This window comes from Ambystoma mexicanum, chromosome 2p (assembly GCF_040938575.1).
Source record: "Ambystoma mexicanum isolate Mex_15411 chromosome 2p, UKY_AmexF1_1, whole genome shotgun sequence".
Classification (NCBI taxonomy): Eukaryota; Metazoa; Chordata; class Amphibia; order Caudata; family Ambystomatidae; genus Ambystoma; species Ambystoma mexicanum.
In genome coordinates, this window is record NC_090923.1 from 721300720 (window position 1) to 721324259 (window position 23540).

General features: G+C 45.3%; 2 protein-coding genes across 9 annotated transcripts in view; one reads left to right on the forward strand and one right to left on the reverse strand.

Moving 5' to 3' along the window:
- Positions 1-20935, forward strand: part of LOC138566722 (cyclin-dependent kinase-like 1) — a 274738-nt gene extending 253803 nt beyond the window's left edge. The window contains exon 10 of the mRNA XM_069644326.1: positions 18137-20935. Coding sequence (XP_069500427.1) covers positions 18137-18238 — 102 coding nt within the window. The 3' untranslated portion in view covers positions 18239-20935. The remainder of the gene's footprint in view (positions 1-18136) is intronic.
- Positions 19064-23540, reverse strand: part of RYR1 (ryanodine receptor 1) — a 946449-nt gene continuing 941972 nt past the window's right edge. For all 8 annotated transcript variants that reach the window (XM_069644325.1, XM_069644324.1, XM_069644319.1 and 5 more), the window contains 2 exons: positions 22962-23013; positions 19064-21413 (listed from right to left, as the gene is read on the reverse strand). In XM_069644325.1, coding sequence (XP_069500426.1) covers positions 21318-21413; positions 22962-23013 — 148 coding nt within the window. In that variant the 3' untranslated portion in view covers positions 19064-21317. The remainder of the gene's footprint in view (positions 21414-22961; positions 23014-23540) is intronic.

Genomic DNA, 23540 nt, shown 5'->3' on the forward strand with positions numbered 1-23540 from the left:
TTCTAGACAAGTCCGCTCTATGAAAGTCTCTTCCAAACAGGTGCTCCCCTGCTCCTCCAGAACTATCAAGGACAATATTGGCTCCCTTGCTCCAGCCTTGGCTGATTTCTGCGATCACTTCTTTGCCACTGGATCCTTCCCCTTACTCCACGAGCACACCCTTGTGCACTCTCTCCTCAAACAACCTTCCGCTGATCCTTCCTTTCTGGCAAACTACTGCCCTATCTCCATTACCCCCTTCTTGGGCAAACTCTTGGAGAAGCTGGCCATATCCCAGCTTGCGCACCGTACCAATTCTGTTGGTTGCCTCCACGACCACCAGCCTGGCTTTAGAGCTGCACACAGGCACTGAAACTGCTCTCCTCAATACCTTTGAAGACTTGCCCACTAATCTCGATTCCAGCTCTCCTTCTGTTCTCACCCTTCTTGACCTCTCCTCTGCCTTTGATACAGTCAATCATGCCCCCCTGATAAAGCGGCTCTGTGACACCCTTGGCATCACAGACCTGGCTCCAGAGGACTGGTTGACATCATTCCTCTCTGACCAACCCTCCCAGGTTCTATTGGGCCCTTTTCTCTCCACCATCTCACTCTCCACCTCTGGTGTCCCTCGGGGCTCTATCCTCTCACCCTGGCTCTTCAATCTCTACCTGGCTCCCGAGCCCCTCTGATTTTCACCTTCTCTCCTAATTTTCACTGTTATGCTGATGACACGCAGCTTTCTTTTAAGCTACCCTCCTCTACCTCCTCTTCTTCCTCACTCATTCCTGACTGCTTGATTTCTATTCAGGTATGGTGCACTACTAACCAGACCCTCCAGCTTATAGCGATTTTGCGATCCTGCAAAATGCCGCGAAAAACTTCAGTTTTTGCAAAAAAGCGCAACAATTGCAGTTTTTGCAAAAACACCCACAAAAATGGCTGTTTTTGTAAAAAACATTTTTTTTAAAAAATACTCAAGGGGCCAGTTTCTCAACTCTTTTTTTTTGGACTCAAGAAATGAAATGCGCAAGCACATCTCATCACCTGAGCAAAAAAAAAAAGAGCAGTATCATCAAGAAGAAGTCGAGATTCTTCCGGTTCCTCTTCTCAGAAGCAGGGATGACCCCTGATCCTGGTAAAGTCAGCACAATTGCCAACCTAGCGGCCCCCGAGCAGGTGTCTGGTGGTGCTTGTTCCTTGGCATGGCAGGCTATTGCACCAGGTACCTCCCGCTACTACACCATGCAAACAGAACCCCTAAGGCGCCTCCTGCAGAAGGATGCTGTTTCAGTGGACTGAGGAGTGCCAGTTGGCGATCGACAACATCATGGGCGCACTGACAGAGGCTAAATGGTTGGTTTACTTGGACCCGGCTTGGCACACTGAGAACATCGTGGATACAAGCCCGGTAGGGTTGGGGCCCATCCTAGCCCAAACCAAGGACGAAGACTCACAACCCAAGCACTTCGTAGCCTATGCCAGCAGGACTCTCTCACCCACAGAAAGAGTGTATTCCCAGGCAGAGAAGGAGAGCGTCGCAGCTGTCTGGACGTGCAAACATTTCCTCAATTTCATTATAGGGAAGAAATTCACGCTGGTCACAGATCATCAGGCTCTGCTTTCCTTATTCGGAAACCCACATACCAAGATGCAACCGAGAATCGAAAGGTGGAGAATCCGCTTATAGCTCTATAACTACACCATCATACAAAGGCCGTAGGGGTTCGCAACCCCACCAAATACATCTTGTGACATCCGGGGGGGACCAAACAACAACAAGGAAGGGAGACGTCGAATACATCAGGTACGTCACAGCCAACGCAATGCCCCAGTACTCACGCTACAGATGGTTGCTCAGGAGACATTGCGGGATTCATCAATTGTAATGACTGTACAGCTAACAAACCACAACAAATGGAGAGACTACCACAGACAATTCCAGTTTCACCCAAAGGCAAATTAGGCAGTGATAGGAAGACTAGCAAAGATACACACTGAGCTAGCCGTGATGGACCAGGCAATGCTACTCAGAGGTTGCAGACTTTTTGTACCCCCAGCACTCAGAATGTCAGTCATGCACACAGTGTATGAGGGCCCCCGGGGCACAGAGAACACAAATAAACTGCTGCGCTGACATGTGTGGTTCCCATACATGGATACTCTTGTGGAAGACAGGGTACACAACTGCCTATCCTGTCAGTGCACAGCCAGAGCTGACCCCCAATTACTGTTACAACACACAGAGATCCCAGAGAGGCCGTGGCACAGTGTGGCTATAGACTTTTACAGACTGGTGGAAGCAGGAGACTATCTACTGGTAATGTTAGATGAATTCTCGCGATTCCCGATAGTCAAGAGAAAACTGACAATGGCGTTTCCCCACGTGGCAGCATCCATGAGTGAAACACCATCAAATCAGATAATGGGCCCCCATTCAATGGACATGACTTCGCAAGACACTTAGGTTTCCCCATCAGAAAATCATACCACTGTGTCCCCAGGCCAGTGAGATCGCCAAAAAGTTCATGTCATCTATAAAGAAAGCAATTCGGAGAACACATGTTGAAGGCACGTCGACACATCAGGCTCTATGCAGGATGCTAATGGACTATAGAAACATGCCACATGAGGCCACGGGCAAGACACCATCCGAGATCATGATGGCATACCAAGTCATTACCAGAGTTATCAACATACCGGCAGACCGCGGTGACAAGGACACTAAAATAAAAGAATGGGATGATGCAAGGAAATACCAGGTGTAGAAGAGGCTTATTGCAGGAGAGGAGCGAGACACCAAAGGAGTTCAAACCACAAGAGGAGGTGCTTATAATGTGTGAAGAGGAAAGCGGACTCACGATACTCACCATCCCTGTTCAATGTAGTGGCAGTGAAAGGGTCCATGGTGGCTGCGAAGAGCACAGGTCAGGCACTGATGACAAATGCATCACACTTCAAACATTTGTCCAGGAAGGACGCTGATGCGTTACAAGCCACCAAATGGAAGATGGAAGGAGAAGATATGCCAGAATATTTATGGAGAACCCAGTGAAGAAGAGAGAGACCCAGCAGGAAGAGCAACAGAATCCAGAGATGATGACCCCGAACGATGAAAGATGCAGGCATCAAAGAGTAATCAGGAGGCCGCAGCAGTTAGTGGAAGAAAGCTGTGTTGACCAAAGGACATTTGTGGGTGGGGTGATGTCATAGTGTAAGATGATGCTGCACCTTTAACAAGCCAGGTCCTCCAAAGAGAGAGACCACATGATGGGAGGGCACCTGGGTGGAAGACGAGTGGGCGGGCAGGAGCACGCCAGTATGTACTGGTGAGTGTAAGAGAGAGGACGAGAATAAAGATTGATTTGCATTCCAGTCCCAGCTTGTAGTCGTCTTAATTTCTGAGGCACCCGTATGAGGGGCTAACAATGCAGTGTCTCTCTAGGCACAAAGAGGAAGGGGCCATGTCTGGATTGCCTTTGCAAACTCTGCGTGAAGCCCCAGGTATTTCAAATGTTATAACAATATGAGTGCACCTTTACTGAACAACAAAAAGGGCAAATAGACTGTTCTATAGACTGTTCTATGGGATGATGACTATAATCATGGTTTGACTCACTAGGCCTTACCAGAGGAGACATTCTATTTGCATATCAGTCTTTTCCCACCTACGGGGACAGTCCAGCACCAACACATTAGGCAATTCTCGTGTGAACATGAGCTGCAATAAAAATCTCAGTTTTGATGCCCAGGTCCAACTGTTCCAGAGGGGGGTAGCCCAGATCTTCCCCGAGTGGATTCCTGCCTCTGTCATTCATACGCAGGCCTACTCCTCTTTCGAATGCCTCGTCTGAAGGCTTTCTCTCTCCTAGCCATTCCCTCTCTGTGGCTACTATCTATCGGCCACCTGGTCAGATCTCCTCCTTCCCCTCTGCCCTGACTCACTCTGCAGGGCACACTCTGTATGTTCTGACCTCCTCAGACCTTCCCCTTTCTGTCCCTCTCACCACTCCTCTCTCCTGGAGTGATCACTTTCTCCTTTCATCCCAGCTCACCCTCTCTACCCCTCAGGCCAAGCCAAATACATCACTGCCACCCACCTTCTTGGTCACCTGACCCATGAAGCGCATGGCAGTTGAGGCTTTTGCTACCACTTTCTCACCCCCCCCTCCCGCATCCCTCTTTGGCTGACTCTCACCCTGACACTGACACATCCCTTTCCATGCTCCACTCTGCTATATCGGATACTCTCGATGTTCTTCCCCCTGTCATGAGGATCTGCCTGAAGCCCAAAGCCAAGTGCAACTCCTGGTACAACTCAGACCTTGTCACCCTTAAACGCAAGTACAGGGTGGCTGAGAGGAAATGGCTTGCTTCATGTACATCCTCTGACAAACTGGCCTTCCAACTGGCCTTTCACCAAAGGCAATACGGGCTCTCTGTCCTCACCAAGAAGAGAGCTCACACCCAAGCCCGCGTCTCTGCGGCATCTAACAACTCGGCTGAATTCTTTAAAATCTGCAATGAACTGGCCAATCCTGCTGCAGTCTCTACCTCTCCTGTCCCTTCCAAGGCCCTCTGCACAGCACTATCTTCTCATGTCATCTCTAAAACTAAGGCCATCCAGTCCTCTCTCTCCTCCTCTCCCCTTCCTCCCTCTACTCCCTGCTCTTCCTCTGGCCCTTCTGCAGCCACCTCTCCTCGCTCCTTCTCTGCCTTTCCCCTGTTCTCCCCAGATGAGGTTTCTAGACAAGTCCGATCTATGAAAGTCTTGTCAAAACAGGTTCACCCCTGTTCCTCCAAAACTATCAAGGACCACATTGTCCCCCTGGCTCCTGCCCTGGCCGACCTCTGCAACCACTCCTTCACCACTGGAGTCTTGCCGTCCTCCCTGAAGCACTCCCTTTTGCACACTCATTTTAAGAAACCCTCTGCCGACCCTTCTTGTCCGGCTTACTATCACCCAATCTCCATCACTCCTTTCCTGGGCAAACTCTTGGAAAAGCTGGCCATCTCCCAGCTTAACCTTCACACTGAATCTGTTGGTTGTCTCCATGATCATCAGTCTGGCTTCAGAGCTGCCAGAAGCACGGAAACTGCTCGCCTGAACATCCACAAAAACCTGCTCTCCAACCTTGATTCCAACACCCCCTGTGTCCTCATATTACTTGATCTCTCCTCTTCCTTTGACATGGTCAACCATGCCATCCTGCTCAACCGTCACCATGATAACCTGGGGATCACCGGTCAAGCCCTGGCGTGGCTGACTTCTTTCCTTTCTGACCGACCATCCCAAGTTCAACTTGGGTCCTTCCTCTCATCTATCTCTAACTCTACCTGTGGTGTACCCTAGGGGTCTAACCTCTCTCCCTGGCTGTTCAACCAGTACCTGGTAGTTCTTGCCCACCGCATTGGCACGCTCTGCCCCAGCCTCCACTGCTATTCAGATGACACTCAGCTCATTTTCAGGCTACCCTCAGGCACCTCTTCTCGCTCTCTCATCTCTGACTGTCTGCTATCCAGGAGTGGTGGGCCGCCAATGATCTCTGCCTTAATGCCAGTGAGAATGAGATTCTCCTCATCGGCACACCCGCTCCCTCCTTTCCTGTCACTCTATGGCCGGCCTCTCATGGCCCCCTTCCTGCTCCCACCTATGAGGCTAAAAACCTCTGGGTCATCTTTGACTCCACACTCTCCTTCTCTCCTCACATCTCTGACATCTCTAAGAAGTCGAACTACCAGTCGCACCTCCTCAGAGGTATTCTTCCTTTTCTCTCCTTCCCCCAGAAGCTCACTGTCTCCAGAGCTCTGGTTCCCAGTAGGCTGGACTACTGCAACAGCCTCTTTGTAAATCTGCCTGCTACTACTCTCCGCCCTCTGCAACTCATCCAGAACAGGACTGCGAGACTTGTCCTTGGCCTCAAGCCCAGGGACCATATCTCTCCAGGACTGAAATCTCTCCACTGGCTCCCTGTGACTGCAAGGATCAAGTTCAAGACCCTTTGCATCATCCACAAGGATTTCTGGGGCCTGGGACTGCACTATCTCAGATTATCATTTTTTATTTTCACCAATAAAGTTTGCAATACAATCAGAAATAAACAAGCTTCATAAAATTACAAACCTGGTCACAAGATTGAGTCCAAAAGAGAAGAAAAAAAATCATCTCATAATGCATAACACAACATAAATAAGAAGAAGTAGAAGAAGAAAGAAAATAATCACAAAACACATCCCCACGTAACATGGAATGGTCTTCGCTAGCATAAGAGCAAATCGGAATACATTTCAGGGTAATAGTGAATTTGGACAAAACACAACAGCCTTTTTGAGTCACCATGAGACTTTAACCATACACATTGAGAAAGATCCCCCATATGTCCATAAATGTTTCAGCAAGCGTGTCAAAAGTGAATGTATGTGTATAGTAGTAGTTGTGTGACAATAATTATCTGTGGTTTTCATTTCTTAGAGTCTATTTAAAGGTCCAATTAATAATTGTAAATTTGTGTACAGTGTGTGTGTGTGTGTGTGTGTGTGTGTGTGTGTGTGTGTGTGTGTGTGTGTGTGTGTGTGTGTGTGTGTGTGTGTGTGTGTGTGTGTGTGTGTGTGTGTGTGTGTGTGTGTGTGTGTGTGTGTGTGTGTGTGTGTGTGTGTGTGTGTGTGTGTGTGTGTGTGTGTGTGTGTGTGTGTGTGTGTGTGTGTGTGTGTGTGTGTGTGTGTGTGTGTGTGTGTGCGCGATTGTAGCCCTAGATCACTCTCACACTCTCCTGAGTCTATGCCCTACTACTCTGCTACACTACGTTGATTGAAATTGGCTAGGCCTCAGTGTCTACAGCCCCAGGGTTGATTCTGAAAAACCATCTCAATATCCACAGTGCTCTGGAGTGATCTACTTGCACAGATGTGCTGCACAGTTAGAAGGTTCTGCAGGAGCGTTACAGCCTTGCTAATCTCCTGTTTGGGTTCAGTGTTCTCCTGGATGACCACTAGATTAAGCATACTTTTTTCATGACCAACCAGTAGGTGTGGAGTTTCTGCTGTTCACGCAAATCATGCAGAGACAGACATAGCCTGTACACCCTTTGGGCCAAACCTATTTGCCGATCCTTCCTTTGGCACTTGTTACTGGGCTCTTCAGGTGTGCAAAATATGACCCTTTTTCCTGCTGTGCAAATGATTTTATAATAGTTTTTTTTTTCTGTTGGATAATAAAAAGCCAATTCACCCTCCTTTGATTCAGACAGCACTATGTGTAAGATCTTTCTGTTGTGCCCAACGTACAGAAACTCTAGAAACTAACATACAGGAAGGGCCCATGATATCTTCTTCTAAGGGTTTGCAGTTGTTTCATCTACAACCTTTTGAAGGCGAACATTCTGGTTGTGACATTTTGATTGCTATGATCAAACAATTTGTCTATGTTTCTGAGGCTTGTGAATCTACTTAGATTCTTTGCATAGGCCGCCATCTAGCGGTTGGTGCAGAGTATTACATCTTGTTTTCTCTAATAAAAAAGGGCGTGGACAGAGGTGTACCTGCAACACTATCGCTACACTGCATGTGCAGGTACGCATGATCCTGCATGCGTCAATGTCCTCTGATTATTTTTTTCCACCATTAGGTTGGGCGCTTAACTCGGAGTCTCTGTATTTCTTAAGTATGAATGCTTGAGTCCTTCGAGGCCAAGAGAGGTCGAAGATCGTATTTCGTCGACTTCTATATGATCGCTGAAGGCAGCAGTAGCTGAGGTTGTACCACGCTGAATGTAATGCAGTAGGGAGAGAGGGGGAGTGCAACAAAGTTTCACACTCTAGTCCCTTGTTTTATGGAGCCTCTTGTTAACGGGCGATTTTTATTCCTATTTACAAGAAAGGCGATCGGGCGGATCCAGTTAATTACCGCTCTATCGCCCTTCTTGATGACGATAGTAAAATCTTTTCAGGCATGATTCTAAAGGAGTTGGAGGATTGGATTGCAGATAGGAGCATTTTATCTAAACATCAGACTGTCTTTCATAAGGGTCTTTCTACATCACTGAATGATCTGATAATGAGGATTGAGTGCGACAAATCCTGGTTGAGCATGGATTGATCCATCAAAGGCTTTCAATATGATTAACAGAGGTCATTTGTGGTTTAAATGAAGGCATTGGGGACTGCCAGATGGATTGCTTGTGATCATCATACACTTACATGAAAATACTACCATACAAGTAAGGTTGGATGTTCACGGTCATCTGTCATCGCAGGTACCCACACAGAGAGGTATGAGGCAGGGTTGCATACTTGCTCCATGTCGCTTCAACCTTTACTTAGCTGGCCTAGCTGAAACACTGAACACTCATGCACTTGCTATCCCCAAAATTGGAGCAGTCAATTAATTGGTTATCTTATGTGGACGATATGGTCTTGCTTGATTACACACCCATCAGCCTCCAATGTCTTTTGACAGCCTTTGACACATATGCTTCACACAAGGAGTTAGAAATGAATCCCACCGAATCAAACATCATAGCTCTTTGTATTCCTTTAAAAAGTGTTCCAAAGGTTCGGTGGATGCTAAGTGACCAGTTTGTCCCAGTGACAAAGGAAGTACTATATTTAGGATTCGGAGTAAGATCAAATCTGTCAATAAGAGATATTGAATTGGATATACAAGACAAATGAGTACAACATTTGTGCCAGATGAAAACGATGTTCTACTCTTACTGTAGATTCTCCCTGCTCCCGATGATAAAGTTCTATAAAGGGAAAGTTATACTAGCTATCTTATACAGTATGGAAGTTGAGCCTAGTGCCCGAAAGGTCAATTGGGCGAGAATTGAAAGCCATATATGGCAGAGGGTTTTAATTCTTCCATCATCTCTCCTCATTGCATGTTTACGGTATGAATTGGGCTCACAATCCTTGAGAGCATACCAGGACTGGAGGGTCGTTTCACTTTACAGATTAATACTTCATCCTTGGAAGAACTCACTATATGAAGGCATGGGAGTTCTTCTGAGGCAAGGAAATTGTAGGGTACTCTCTGTTCTTAAGGTTGATGCCACAAAAATCTTGGTTACCTGTGATCAATCGGAAATGGATTTAAGAGTGAACCCTAACAAAGTAATAAAGGCTTTAATGATAATGTATTGGATTGTCAGTAGATCAGAGTTTAGTCAAATTTAGTTTTTTAAGCCATTTCCCACTATGGATAAATCAAGAGGGACTGTTCCTCCCTATCTGTGTCCTTTTCCAAATTCAATCTCGGGAACAGAATTCTTAATATTTTGACTTAATTTAGTACCAACAAGAGAAATCTTAAGAATCCAGGATTAACAGCAATTTCAGGATGGTAACTGTAACCTGTGTGGGGTAATGCAAACTCAGAATTTGAGACAAATAGGGTCTCATCACGAGTTTGGCATGGGCTCTTAAATGCAGCGGTATCGGTATTACTGCCGCATTTAAGTGCTGGACAAATACGAGTTGGGCAGATAGTGGCATTTTTACGTTCAACATTTTGCTGGCGGTAAAAATGACCGTTTTTGGGTCGTTTTCAGCGCAATTATCGTTATTACCGCTATGGACACAATGGGGGATGGGGATTTACCGCCCCCTCGCAACTCGTGATCTGGCGCAAATTGCGCCGGACCGAGTTGTAGTAGCGCTATTAGCATTGGGCGGTATCCCGGCGGTATTACGGCTGGGATACCACCCAACTGAGGCCCATAATGTCAGAATGTCCTGTTACTGTGACACTGAGAGTAAACTATTTTCCCGATTTGTAGATACAACACAACTAAGTGTTCATAGTGATAGTTTCGAAAGTAAAACTTTCAAAATACAAAAGTTCCGACACAAAAGCATGGGAAAAAAAAAAGTTTTGAAGGCTTTTTTTTTTTTTTTGAGGGGGGTTCCCCCAACCCCGTTTTCTTTTTTAAAAAACTTTTTTTTTTACACGAAACTAAAATAAAACCCATAAAATGAAAAGAAAATGTATTCGAAACTTTTTTTTCAATGCTTTGTATTCAGAACCTTTGCATGTCAAAAGTATTCATTCGAAAGTATGACTGGACACCACAACTGAGTGGCTAAGCACTGAGGATTTTTGGAATAGATCGTCACCCGGCCACGAAACCTTCTTGACTTTGGAAACATTGAAATTATTGAATGAATTGCGTTTTTATCAAATTGTAAATTTAATCTGAGGAAATGTTGATGTAAATGTGATTTTAGATAGTTATGCTTTAATTGATTTCTATTGATTTGAACCTTAATGTGAAAACCCGATTTATCGACTATATACAATAATATATATATATATTTCTGAGGCTTGTGGAATCTGCTTAATATCAGGGAAGTGAACACAAAGACCCTTTTGTCCTTTGTCCCAACGGCCTGTCAGCTGTGCATACTGAATCCCCTGGTTTGTGCTGCGACCAGCTATAACACAGATTACAGTAGTGGGGCTCTGGGGGCTAAGGGGCCCAACTATAGCAAACATTATTCTAATATGCATAACAAGAGCACAGAGTTTAATGTCGATGAAATGGGCAATGAAGGTGAATATTCTTCCGAGCCCACATTGCCATTAATTGTAATTGAAGGAGCAAGGCTCCAATGAATCGAGCTGAAGCACCAGCTGAGACTGCATGGCTCACAAGGCGCTATTGTGCTCTGTGCAGAAGATCTCGTCTCCCAGTTCAGCTGCATAGATTTAGTTGAACAGTTGGGCACCAAGTACTAACACTAACAGTGACCGTCTTCCACTGGTCACTAACAAACATTGTGAAATTGCCAGTATCACCAGAGCTGGGAGTGAGCTGTGATAGTAAGGCCACCCCTGCTATAGCTCACATTATGACCAGAAATCTCTAAGCACTAGGAACACACAGCTGCAGCAAAGAAGCTTGTGCACTCCAAGCATTCAGAAGGCTCCATTCTAACGCCTTGCTCTCTTCTGTGAGAACATAGTGTGTTTGAATGTGCTATCCTTTAAATTGAGTTCCAACATCCAGCGGCTGAGCTTGCAGATTTCGGTTTTGGCAACAAGTCGGGTTGTGATCTCTATCCTGAGGCCAGTGACAGCCATCAGCTATCAAAATGGAGGAGACTGTGTCAGCAATCTAAGAACTACTGTGCCGCTGCCATGCCACAATGTTTCCCACAGGGGCATACTACAGTTTGCAAGGTTTATTCTACTAAATATTTTTATTTTGTAGTGATATGTAGATTTTAGGAAAGATGTGTGCATAGTCCCTTCTAGGACAGGATTGAGAATTGACAAGAGTCATGTGCAGCAAAAGATGGGTAAGACTCCCAAATTAATTTGCATGCACATTGACATCCCCAATTCAATACAGAAACCAACATCACATGGAGTGACATGAGGCTTTGATACTCGTGGGCATTATGGGAAGTTACTTTACAAGTAGTAAACCTAGAGACAACTCAAGTTTGTGATATGCAGTACATGAATGAATGGACCTCAAACACTATCAAACACCAATCATAACCTTGGTTACCACAAGCACCAGAAGCTGGAAACAGAGGCCTTCATCTCGTTTTACATACTGTGGAATGTCACAGGATAGATTAATCACTGCATCTGGCACGTACGGGGAAAACAGGAAAATCACAGTCATAGTGGTTGTGCTAGAAAAACAGCACCACCGCACTGAGATGTATTGGGATGTACAACAGGGGCATTGTCATGGGACGAATTGTGTGCCATGGCCATGTCTCACACCAGAAGGTCAGCTGGGGGTTTCTTGTACATTAATCAGCAAAGGCAATCAAGAACTAGTTTGGAATCGCATTGGAACGTCTTGAGGGATAGGTGGGTATTGCCCTGGGGTGGGTAAAGGTAACAATTGTGAAGGTTTAGTACGCGCACCTTATCTGGGAAGATTTGCCATGCCCTCCACCTGGAAGAGAGCCTGTAAGTATAGCCTGGACGCCCCTAGTTCCAATTTGTGAAGCATAGACTGTCGCTAACTGTTTTATTGCAGCCACAAGAATCGACAGAGGAAAGCACGACCTCATGGGGCGCACATACAACAAATCTCCACCGAACTGCATGTAACGCACCACTCCAGTGGACACTGGACCCAGGCAGTGATGTATTTACGCTAAGGCCAACTAGGCCTCGGCCTAGGGCAGCAAATTCTTAAAGAGCGGCACATTTTTATCTGCATTTAGTACATTTTAGTATCAGTGAGTGGCTGGGAGTGGTGCTCCTATACTTTTAATTTTTTCATCTATCATTCCTATACTTTTATTTTAAAAAGAAACCGCTCTGGAATGGTTCTTTTTAAAATAAAAGTATAAGATTCTGAGTCCAACAACGACGAGAAGTCAATAAATCACGACACTGACTCAGCCGAATCTCTCTGATTGAGCTGCAGGCAGTCAGCAATATCTGGATCGCGCAGCCCATGCCTTGGTGGCGCACGCCTGCGCATTGAGCAGCGGGCCGCAGTTATATCTTTATGGGAGGGCAGATGGGGCTCGTGCCCCCATCCTGGGATCTTTTGGGAGGGGGCCACAGCCCCCCACAGTGTTTGGGGTGGGCGGCAGTGGAGAGGTAGTGTTGGTGTTTGTTTTCTGGATTATTTTCGTGGCCGTGGGGCGCCGGGGCTGCTGGGCTATGCATGAGTGAGCAGACGTCTAAGTCTAGAGAGAGAGTGAAAGTGAGAGAGAGGGACGTGCCTGACTCCTGCAGGTACTGCACCGGCTCCACAAGTCCAAGAGAGTGAGAAAAGAAGAAATAAAAGCTTCAGTAATGCGCATGCCCAGCCAGAAAGAAGTGTGAAGATTCCGTCTGTCTGCTCTCGGCACCCCTTCCCCTGCCATTTCAAGCCGAGCCTACCAACCAATCACAGCTTGCAATTATAGGCCACATGATCACTACGATGCCATTGTGTCTGGAGGAGCTCAGCCTGGAAGTACAATTGACAAGAAAAAAACAATTTGATTGATGAGCCTCACTGTATCAGTGTTGGCTCTGCCCTTATAACACGTGATCAACCAATCAGGAACCAAATACCTGTTAGCATGGGCCATTCAGCTTCTATCAGCCAATGGTAGCTAAGCTCTTCTGTTCTGACTTGTGGGCTGGGCGATGGGCGTGTCTTTCCTCTTCCTTCCTTCCAGACTGTGTGCAACAGAGGCAAGCTGCACGAGGTCCCATGCTCTCTAGGCCTCTCTCCTGACTCAAGTCACGTTTACAGAAGAGAACTGTACCATGCCCTCACTGCTGCCTACCCATTACCCCTCAACCAGTGATCACCACCCTGGGTCCTAGTAGCTGAAGTCCAAGAGTGGCTGCGGTGCGGCAGCGTTATTGGGCTCTGACTGAATTGACTCTGTCTAGAGCCGGCTGGCCTGGCCTGGCCCCTGCTGTGTCTCAGCGCACTGTCTGCAACTGGAATCCCTGCACCACACGCGCTGCCCAGTGAGGAGTCACACTGGGACAGGGGGCTTCAAGAGAGCCTTTGTATCCTGAGCCTGAATCAGAACCAGGCCCAGCCCTTCTGGATGACCTGCAGCGCCGCCTCGCCGGTGCTGTGCAGCCTCGGCTACTGTGGTCTCTATCTTGACTTCAGGGGGGAGTCAGTGTACAAGTCATGTGAATGCTAATGGAGGCCTGCTAAGTGAGAGAAGTGGTGGAAGGAACAGGAGTGTCATTGATGTGGATGCATGACAACCATGTGAGTGCTGAGTACGTAGCCCAGAAAATGTCTACCTTTTCACGTTCTACAATGGCTGCTGACCCTTTAAACCGTTTCCAATGTAATGATAATGATGTGTTATTTATACAGCACTTTACATAAAACATATATATACAATATCACCCAACCGAAGTTGGCACTCATTTATCCTCCAAAGATTGCCAAAGATCGGTCCCGTGTGTTCATGATGCTGCTGGAGTAGAGAGAGTTGGCCACAAAGATTTGGGGGACAACAGAGCCACAGACAATCCAGTTGTTTGTTTCATATGGACAGGGCGCACAAAGGTTAAAACTGCTATTTTTGGGTGTTTCTGTCCTTTTTTGTGGGCTTTAATTGGGCTCTTGCAAAACAAACACTGGTTTCTTTGTTGTGGTCGTAATTTCCTGGCAGTGAAAGGATTCATTTTGCTGAATCCGAATGCAAGTACCAGGCGGAACAAAAGCCTGCATGAGAATGTGATCCCATCGGCAGAGCAGCACAATACTTTGCGCGCATTACTTGCCATATGTGACATGTCATGGACCAAAATGCATGAAACTGTGGTGACTTATTAACGCTCTAAGCTGTAACTGGATGACCCGACCATAGAAGAATAAAAGGCTGAGTTGGCCTTTCCAGGATTCAAGACTGTAACCTGCAGATAACAAACAAATTGCAGGCAGCAGCGAGCACTTAACCTGCTGAGCTATCTTACTGGCTAATGTAATGAAGGGAAGTGCCTGTGCTCCCATTATGTACAGTGAAAAGGGTTAAATAATTTTAGGACCAAGTTAAAATGTTTTGGAGGAAAAAAATGGGCACATTTCTGGTTTGGAAATCCAGTTTGTAATACCTATGGCAGTATTCCATTTCCATGGAAATGCCACCAGAGGTATTTCCCTACTCAATTCATAGAGTTGCGCAGTAATGGTAAATATGGCAGTACTTTCCTGTTCATGCGGGCGTGGCGCAGCAGTGCCTTTTATTTATATGGAAAATGTGAAAATATTAATTCAATGTTCACAGTGTTTCTGTCCTTATTCTGGGGGCTTTAATTGGGCTCGTGCAAAACAAACACTGGCTTCTTTGTTGTGGTCGCAATTTCCAGGCAGTGAAAGGATTCATTTTGCTGAACCCAAATCCATTTACCAGGCGGAACAAAAGGGAGAGCAGTACAATAATTGTGCGCATTACTTGACATATGTGACATGTCATGGACCAAAATGCATGAATCTGTGGTGACTTATTAACACTCTGAGCTGTAACTGGATGACCCGCCCTCGGAAGAATGAAAGGCTGAGTTGGCCTTGCCAGGATTGAAGCCTGCGACCTGCTGCAGATCTTTTAAAGAATCTTTGGTTAAACCACTACACCTGCGGTTCAGGGAATTGCGTTGTCTCCCTTGCTGGGTTAAAGTGATGCGTTGGTTTTGGTGGGCATTTTTGCTGTGGGTGATACTCCCTGAGCCTGTCATGTGCCTTTGAAAGTTGCATCTGTGACTCTGCTGTGGTTTCTGGCAACAGACTGCAGAGATCACCGCTGCCTAGCAATGCAGGTTGTATCAGAGTATACATTTGAGTTTCTGTTTCTGAGACCAACATTCACACTGAAAGGGCCGTAAGCGGGTTCCGCAGCATTACTTCAAGACATGTCTAAATGAACCAAGTTGTGTGATTTCATGAGTCTGATCCATGCCACCATTGTCCGCTTTTGCGGCTCTGCTAACCGGCTGCCTCTTGTCACTGCTTCAATTCATTTGTCTATTTGGACCTGCAGGTGACCTGCCAAGGGTTTTTTGGGTTCATATTGGCTGAAGGGGGTGGAGTCTGGTGAAGGGGAGGGGTCTGGTAAAGTAGGGGCGCAAGCATTTTGTTGGGCCCAGGGCAGCTGAAAACCCTAAGTACGCCACTGATCGCCGGCATAGCTACCCGCACACATCAGAATACAGCAATGACTATGACAAATTCAGTCTCGCTGGTCACTTAATTGTTCTACCTACTTACACAAGACTACGACTCAACACCTCTGGCATTAGTATGCAGCTAAATCCTACAACAAATTTGAGCACACTGGACGCATAGTGATTCTCTAGCACTCGTGCCATCGGACTCCTTTCAGCACCCATCCGCATGCCTGACCTCGTGGGCTGCTTGCTTTCTACCAGAGCCTGGCCTGCCCTGCTAAGCCTATTTGGCCAAATGCACACAGGCATTCTAAACCTACTACGTTACCTCCAACACTCTGGACTTCGGTCCCCGAGGGGGTTCTCACCACCAGCGCATTGAGACTATAATGATGGTAAAAGGCGCTAGATAAATGGCAATAACAATACAATACATGTAGAAATACCATTAGTGCGTTTTTTGGTGTAAAGTGTGATATGAATCACTTGTACAGATTTGTAATTTTGGCAGATGAGGCACAGTGAGGAAAAATGATGTTCCTATAATCACACAATTTAGTTACATGGTGAAGCTGGATTTGAGACCAGCCCGCAACGTAGGCACTTGACCGCGTACCTACACAGCTCAAATTTGTAGAAATGTGTAGTGTATATTTCAAGAATAATGTGTCCTATAGAGATTACATGAAATTGTAGTTTTATGGTCCCATATTGAGCATAAGCCTACATGTACCAGAATTCAAAGTAGAACTAGGCTAAATAGAGGCCTCTTGAGTTTTGTAAATGTACTTCCAAGACTTAGACCCACTACAAAAGGTAATATCTGATTATGGTTACCTAGTTGTAGTCATTATTTGACAGGGCATGCTGCATATATTATGTGAAGCAAAGGCAAAGTTCCACAAATGAAACCCTTTTCTGGTGTATCAAATAAACACACATGAACTTAAGGAAGACAGTTTTAAAAGTTTTTTGTGTCTCTTTCTATTTGCCTTGAAAAGGGTGATTGAGCTAGTTACTGAGCGTTTTTGTGGCCCCTCTCATAAGAAAATAGCAGTTTCTTAATTATTATCACACAAGCATTACAATTTAGACGGTCTTGTCGGAAACAACGGTTACTCCAATGTACCATCACTAATAAAGAGCTTCCCGTTATAAATGCTGTATTCGCGAGGCTTCGGTGGCCTGTGAACGGGGGTTGTCAACGCAGAGTCATGGGTGGATGGTAGGGGAGAGTTGTCAGGTCATCATGGGGGCCAGCGGAGAAAGAAAGGTCTCCTGGCGGGAAGCAGTTCCTCCTGAGGACACCCCAAAGGCCAGTTAGAATGCAGTCAGCACTTGCTGATTGCGGTGCCGCATCCCTTTCAACACAGGTCTCTGGACGACAGATCCGACTGACCAGGCAAATAGCATGCCCTAATCGCTTTACTTAAATCACGTAATCTCAGAATATTGAGTGGGTATTCGGAGCAACTTTAATTCGGAGACTAAAAAGATGCAAGACTATGTATGACAGCAAGCATTTTAAGGAAAACTATTTTACCATAACGTATGTGCGAAGGAAGTTAAACACTGATGCAGAGAGTGCTCAGTAGAGTGCATTTTTAATACTGGGCCAATCTTCAGAATAAAGACATTACTGCCGTACCCCCTACCGTGCTGCACGCAGCGTCGCCCCGTTTTCAATAAATTTCACAGTTCCACTACTTTTACTTTTCCACTTTGACCACTGGCCAACCTCTGAATGTTTACTATTTTAGTCAATCTGCAATTCTCAATTTTGCTGTATTCTTTTTCTTGATTGTTTGGCATATCTGTTTTCCATTAGAAGCTGGTTTTCCGTTACCTGAGCTTAAGGAGAGTTACACATTTGGGTTCGAAATATAGCATTTGTAATGGTAGCATGCTTAGAGAAACCTATCCCTACAGTAGATGGTTGCAATATTATAGTTTACCAATTTGGTATATTGATTCAGCCTGTGATGAAGTGGCAATTGCTGCTAAAATGATGGTATTAGCCCACAGCAGATGAGGCCAAAGTTCAATTCAATCATATACTTAGCAGAACCTTCTTCCACTCTCCTGCTTGTCATAATCCATACACCCACTCTCCATACTTTCCCACCACCTTACACAATCAACTATCCTCCATAGTATCCTATTTGGCATCACTGATCCCGTTCTAGAGCCTAAGGTCCTACTGTACCCTCTATGGTTTGCAAATCCCACTGATCCTCTATGCTCTTCTACTTGACTGCGCCCACTTTTCGAAAACTGCTGGGTAAAGCTTACTCATCCTCTACATGCAAGTACTCACCTCATTAAAGGTTTGCATGGCACATCCCACCCAACCCAGTAGTCCACTGCTTAGCACCACCCACCTTCATACCCATCTATTTGGCATGGCCAACATTTCATCCTTTCTTGCCTTTGCACCACCCACCACTTACTTGGCAGAACACACCCACCCCCCACTCATTCAACCATCTTGGGCACAACCCTCCACTATCACAAGTCCACAGTATAACATGTGTCTCTCTTCTGTTTTTCACAGCTGCAGCATCTCCCTCAGTTGACCAGCAGCAACTTATCTCCACTACCAGACACCCGGAGGCTTCTGAAACCCAAATACGACCACCACCTGCCCAACATTTGACATGATCTGCTACAGCATGGCACCAGGACAAGCATGGCACCAGGACTTTTGGCCAAGCTAGGGCTGTACCTGCCTCTTAATACGTCAGGATACTGGACCGTCTCGTCCCTTGATTCTCTGCAAGAAGTGGATCATCTTGGGCGCTTCTTCAACTAATCTGCAGGGAACATCCTCATTCTGGTGTTCTTTTTGAATGGGGTAGCAATAGAAAGACGCCTGATCTTGAAAGGTGCAGAACATTGTCCAACTCTGCCCAAAGAGCTGAAGGAAATCTCAGCACTTTGGAAAATTGAGCTGAACTAACCATCTCTGATAGGTAACTACTGGGTGGATGTTCAGTCTGAAGAGAGGTGCACTCATGCCCTGAGTAAGAGCTGGCAACATAAATTGATGACAGTCATCTCTGTCTGGGCCCTGCTCTATTTTCTTTCTCCTCGACAACAAAAAAGAAAAATATGTAAATTAAAACCTACAAAAACGCATTTTTACACAACAGAAAAGAGACAAATGTTCTCTGAGACATTTCTAATTGTTTGAAAAAGCATGGACCGGACAGGGGTTGACACAAGCAAGGATTTGGAGTCTGACTATACCATATAAACCCATACATAATGCAGCGACCAGCAGTGATGTGCATGAACTACATAATAAATGTTTTTTAAACCAATCCAAAAGTTGCACCTGTTAACAGAGAAACATTATTGCAAATGTGTGACTGTAGAAGCATGTTGTTTCTGGCTGTATTCTGGCAACATTTCCTCTTACCCGACACAAACCCCCTTCTGCTCTTTGGGAGGAAAGGCACACATTAGATACATATGAATCTGCAGCAAAAACATCGTTTTTTTATTTTACAAGAAAATATAACAAGCAAAGGAGAGTTGATTTGATTGTTCAGAAAAGAGGCAGAAATGATAAATGCAGTGACACATACAGTAAGTACACCATTGTCTCTTGGCAAAATAGCCAACCAGGTTTCCTGATGCGTCCAACCAGTGACTTTCATTTAAGGCTCTCAACTGGATTGTGCATCACTTCTCTCCCCTAATATTCTGTACCTCTACACTGTTACTTCTCGCACGCTGTAACGTTCATCACTAGTTTCACACCTTACGACCCATGACTGCTAAACTTTCACACAATGTTTTTTAAGAAACAGTGGAAAGCCTCTGGGACCCCACAACCAACCACCCCATGAGGGTAGCGTGCGTTGATTTTCAGACTTAATTAACCTCCAATCTGTTTTTCTGTATTAGATCCTAGCTCCCAAGGTCTTACCATGCCGTATAGAACATGGATTACAGCGAAACCAAACGTTGAATTCCAAGAGTTCTTTTTAGAACTATGAATTGGATCGTGGTAGACATTTTGACTGGGTATATATTAATTTCTCAACAGATTAAGGAGATTGCTGGTTCCAGTTCTGATTTCAATTATATCACAGTTCCATAAAGCTTCAATCCTTGCCCACTACAAGCATGAGGCAGCATGCAATGGGTAGCATCCCAAGATTGGAACAAGCCAACTTTCGAACAGCATTCCAACCAAAGCCAATGTTGAAGGTAAAAATGCTGCTTTTGTAATTCCACGGTGGCAGGTTAAACCCAATACTGAAGCTCGCCTGTGCTGTGTAAATAGTCCTACAGCATCAGCACGTTTACATTTGAGCAGTTTAGTAGAGAACAATAATGGGTTATACCCTTGCTTTAGGCTGAGTCAAACTGATTTCAGCAGAGCTACGGTAGTGGCAGCTATAGGAGAAAAGGTTTGGTTGCTATGGTGGAAATAGACAAAAGATTGGGTTGCTTATGGTAACCAGCTTAATGTTGGCTGCCATTGGTGGTGGCGACATCTGGCCTATGGAGCCAATACAGCTCATCAGTGCAAGGCAGAAGCTCTCTACGCTCTCCTAAAATCCTTCGTCTGTACTTCCAACACAAAATAAGACCTCAAATAAATAAGTTAAGGAACCTCTTACAGTAGGGCTGAAGGACACAGCCAGGCAAGTTATCTACACAAAGGCAGTTGCCTCTACTGCTTGGTGAAAAGACAGAGCAGAGCTCCAATCTCCCTGGACCTGCCTCGGCCTGGGTCTGAAATTCTTTTCACAACCAGAGAGCACTCATTGCACAAACATTAAAGAATACAACCCTGTGTGATCTATATTTTACAAATGCACATATACAGTGATAAGACAGGTCTGCTCTTTATGGAGATGCAGCAGATAATCTTATGCTCCCACAACAATGTAAAAGGCACTTATTTCCCACCCCTCTGAAACACACAAAAGGAACAACGGTGCATTTCATCAGATGGCATGTCTGTCAGGGTGAGAGGGTTTTGTGGGAGAAGGAAGATGGTCTATCCTAGTCAATAGCACATAGAACAATAAGTGAACAGGCATCTGATTCAACTTCAAAGGAAACGTCTCTTTCCTGCTGCTGACTTCTCCTGGTCTATACCTTTGTTCGAGGACAGTCCCCTTACATGAATGAAGTCCAATGTTTTTTTTCTTCCTTAAATATCATAAATTATATGCACTGTTCAAGGAACACGTGTTGTTCATATTGTACAAAGTTTCTAGTGTCTCCATATGTATACCTGTTTGTAGCATCCTATCCCAAACACACAATGTTCTTATTTTGCCATAATTAAAAGGACTTTGTTTCCATTGCTGATTAAAGTTTTGGTTGTAAAGTCGCTTCACTTGTATGCAGGCAAAGGCTGTTGCTGACCAGGCATGGTTTTGAGTATTATGTAGTGGTTGGGGTCCTGACGATTCTCGCAAAGGTTTGTGGCAGAGGTTTAGGCTGGGTAGTTCATTCCATAACAGTATACGAAAATTGAAGCAGACATTTCTCAATGGCCTATTCCCTCGTCACCGCTTTTCCATTATTGCTTTCGGGAATACGCTGGAAGAATCCCCTCACACAGAGAGAGGATGGGGAGCAGGTGGTCTACCTCGAACAATATGATCAGGTAGAAAGCCGAAGTTGCGTGGCATGAAGAAGTCCTAGTAGTGATAGCCAAGCCATCGTGGTTGTGCGATATCCTACTCCAAGCTGGGCTGGGTGGATCCTTAGCCCAACTGATCCTCATATTGCTTTCGGAAGCAGTCACCAGCAGGGAAGAAGTCCCAACAGCGTTCCTGGTACATCTTCCAGACATAGGATTCCTATGAAACAAGGCAAAAAGGTTAATGGGTCTCTATCAAAGGATGGGTGATTGACGTGCTAAACCTCACTGTAGGGTTTAAATGTGCTCACTTTACTAATTATTTGGCATATCCATTTTTCATTAGAAGCTGGTGAATGAATCCTTGGGATGTGCTATGTAGTGGTTGGGGTCCTGATGATTCTTGCAAAGGTTTGGGGCAGAGGTTTAGGCCGGGTAGTTCATTCCAGAACAGTATACGAAAATTGAAGCAGACATTTCTCAATGGCCTATTCCCTTGTCACCACTTTTCCATTCTTGCTTTCAGGAATACGCTGGAAGAATCCCCTCGCAAGCCAGTAAGATAGTGTGACTTAATTAATATGCAAGTGATTTTAAAGCATTTAAGCAGCACAACCCCAAAACCGCGCTTACAGAGCAAGTTTCTATTTCTCCTTCTAATAAACCAGGGGAGCCTAAGCAGCAGACTGTGAAGAGAAGGAATTTAAGCTTCCTAGAAAAGATGGGTCCTAAGGGTCATCCTAAATTGGTTATGGCTGCCAATATGCCAATGTTTGAAAGGTAAGGCTATCTGTTACAGAGTCCCTCTTGCTGCAAAGGTTCAGTCCAAAGTTCTGATGGTTCAATCTGGGTAGCACAAGTCTGAGTGTATTTGCTAAGGATGGTACTAAGCTTTCTAGATGTGTAGTATGGTTTGTAGAATAGATGAGACTCAATATTTTAAAACACACTTGTTGTTGTACAGGCAGTGTGGCAGGCACTGTAAGCAGGGAAGGGGTTATGATTGCAAGGCTTGAGGACTAAAAATCACTATACCTGCTAGCAGCATTTTATAGTTACTATTAGAAGGCCTATGCAGTTAGCATTCCTGAAACCTAGGTGAGCAGAATCATTGCCCGATCTAGGGCGGTCCCCTATTCTATATCTGGATGACGAGCAAAGCTTCTCAGCAAGGATAGGAGACAGAATTTAACCAGATGTTGAACGTGGAACCTGACAGCAAACTCCATCATCAAACCAATATTTCGTACTGGTTCTAGAGGCATGGTTTATGACCCTCTCTGTGGAGGGCCATGGGAGTGGAAAGGTCAGTGGTTTAGCAGGAGTGGCTGGACACACCACCATGACTTTGGTTGTGGTCCCGATCAGGGCCATCCAATGCTCTGACAAAAAGCTTCAGCAGACAATAATTCACTTCTTGTGGAGAGGAAAATGAGTTGGTTCTACAACTCCTGCCTGGCCCTTGTTATTAGCATACATTCGAATGGTGATGATGACCAAGTCAATAACCTCAGATACATTTAGATATAGAAAGAACGGTGGCTCAGAGAAGAGGCCTGTGGCACACCACATGCAAGTGCCCTTTTGGTTTGTGCTGAGCCTCTGTATCAAGAGTGAGGGTTAAGCTGAATCCTCGTGTTGGACGACAAAACAGCATATGGCCAGAGCTCTGTGTCTATTTCAGACAAGCTATTTCTGCTTCTGCCTTCTGTGTGGCCTGTGGTATGAAAGACTTTCTTGCAAAATGTTGTCGCACTTTTTGCATTACCTGTCCAGTGTGCTCTGTCTCATCCTTGTTAATGAGGTACATCAAGAAGAACCTAAGAGAGGAAACAAAATGGGCAGATTGTCAGGAAGTTGGGTCAACACTAGCAAGACTTCTGCACCAATCTCAAAATGTCAGTCTATCAGCAAAATGTACAGATCTCCATTGCGTGACCAGTGTACAGATGTGTATCGCACACAGGAAGTAGGCATGTTAGAGGGGGGGCTCTGAACAGAGTGGGGTAATTACAGGGGAGGCAGTAGCGGAATGACTGCACATAAAGGATAATCATAGAAATACTGTAATACAAACACACCAAGAAACAGTGCCTGAGGTGCGCAGGAGCAGAGTACCACTTCTTTTATTTTTACTGTTAACAATTCCACTACTTTTAACAACCATTTTACCTCTTGATATTACCACCCTACAACAGTTACAGCTAAACTGAAATCTGCTTCACCGTACATTCACAAAGCGTGAATGACATCTCAGCCGGAATGAACTCTATCTGGCTTCGTTTTAACTATCGGAAGAAGGAGGTGGTTCTTCTTGTAAAACTTGTCTAGTTGGTATCTCAGCTTA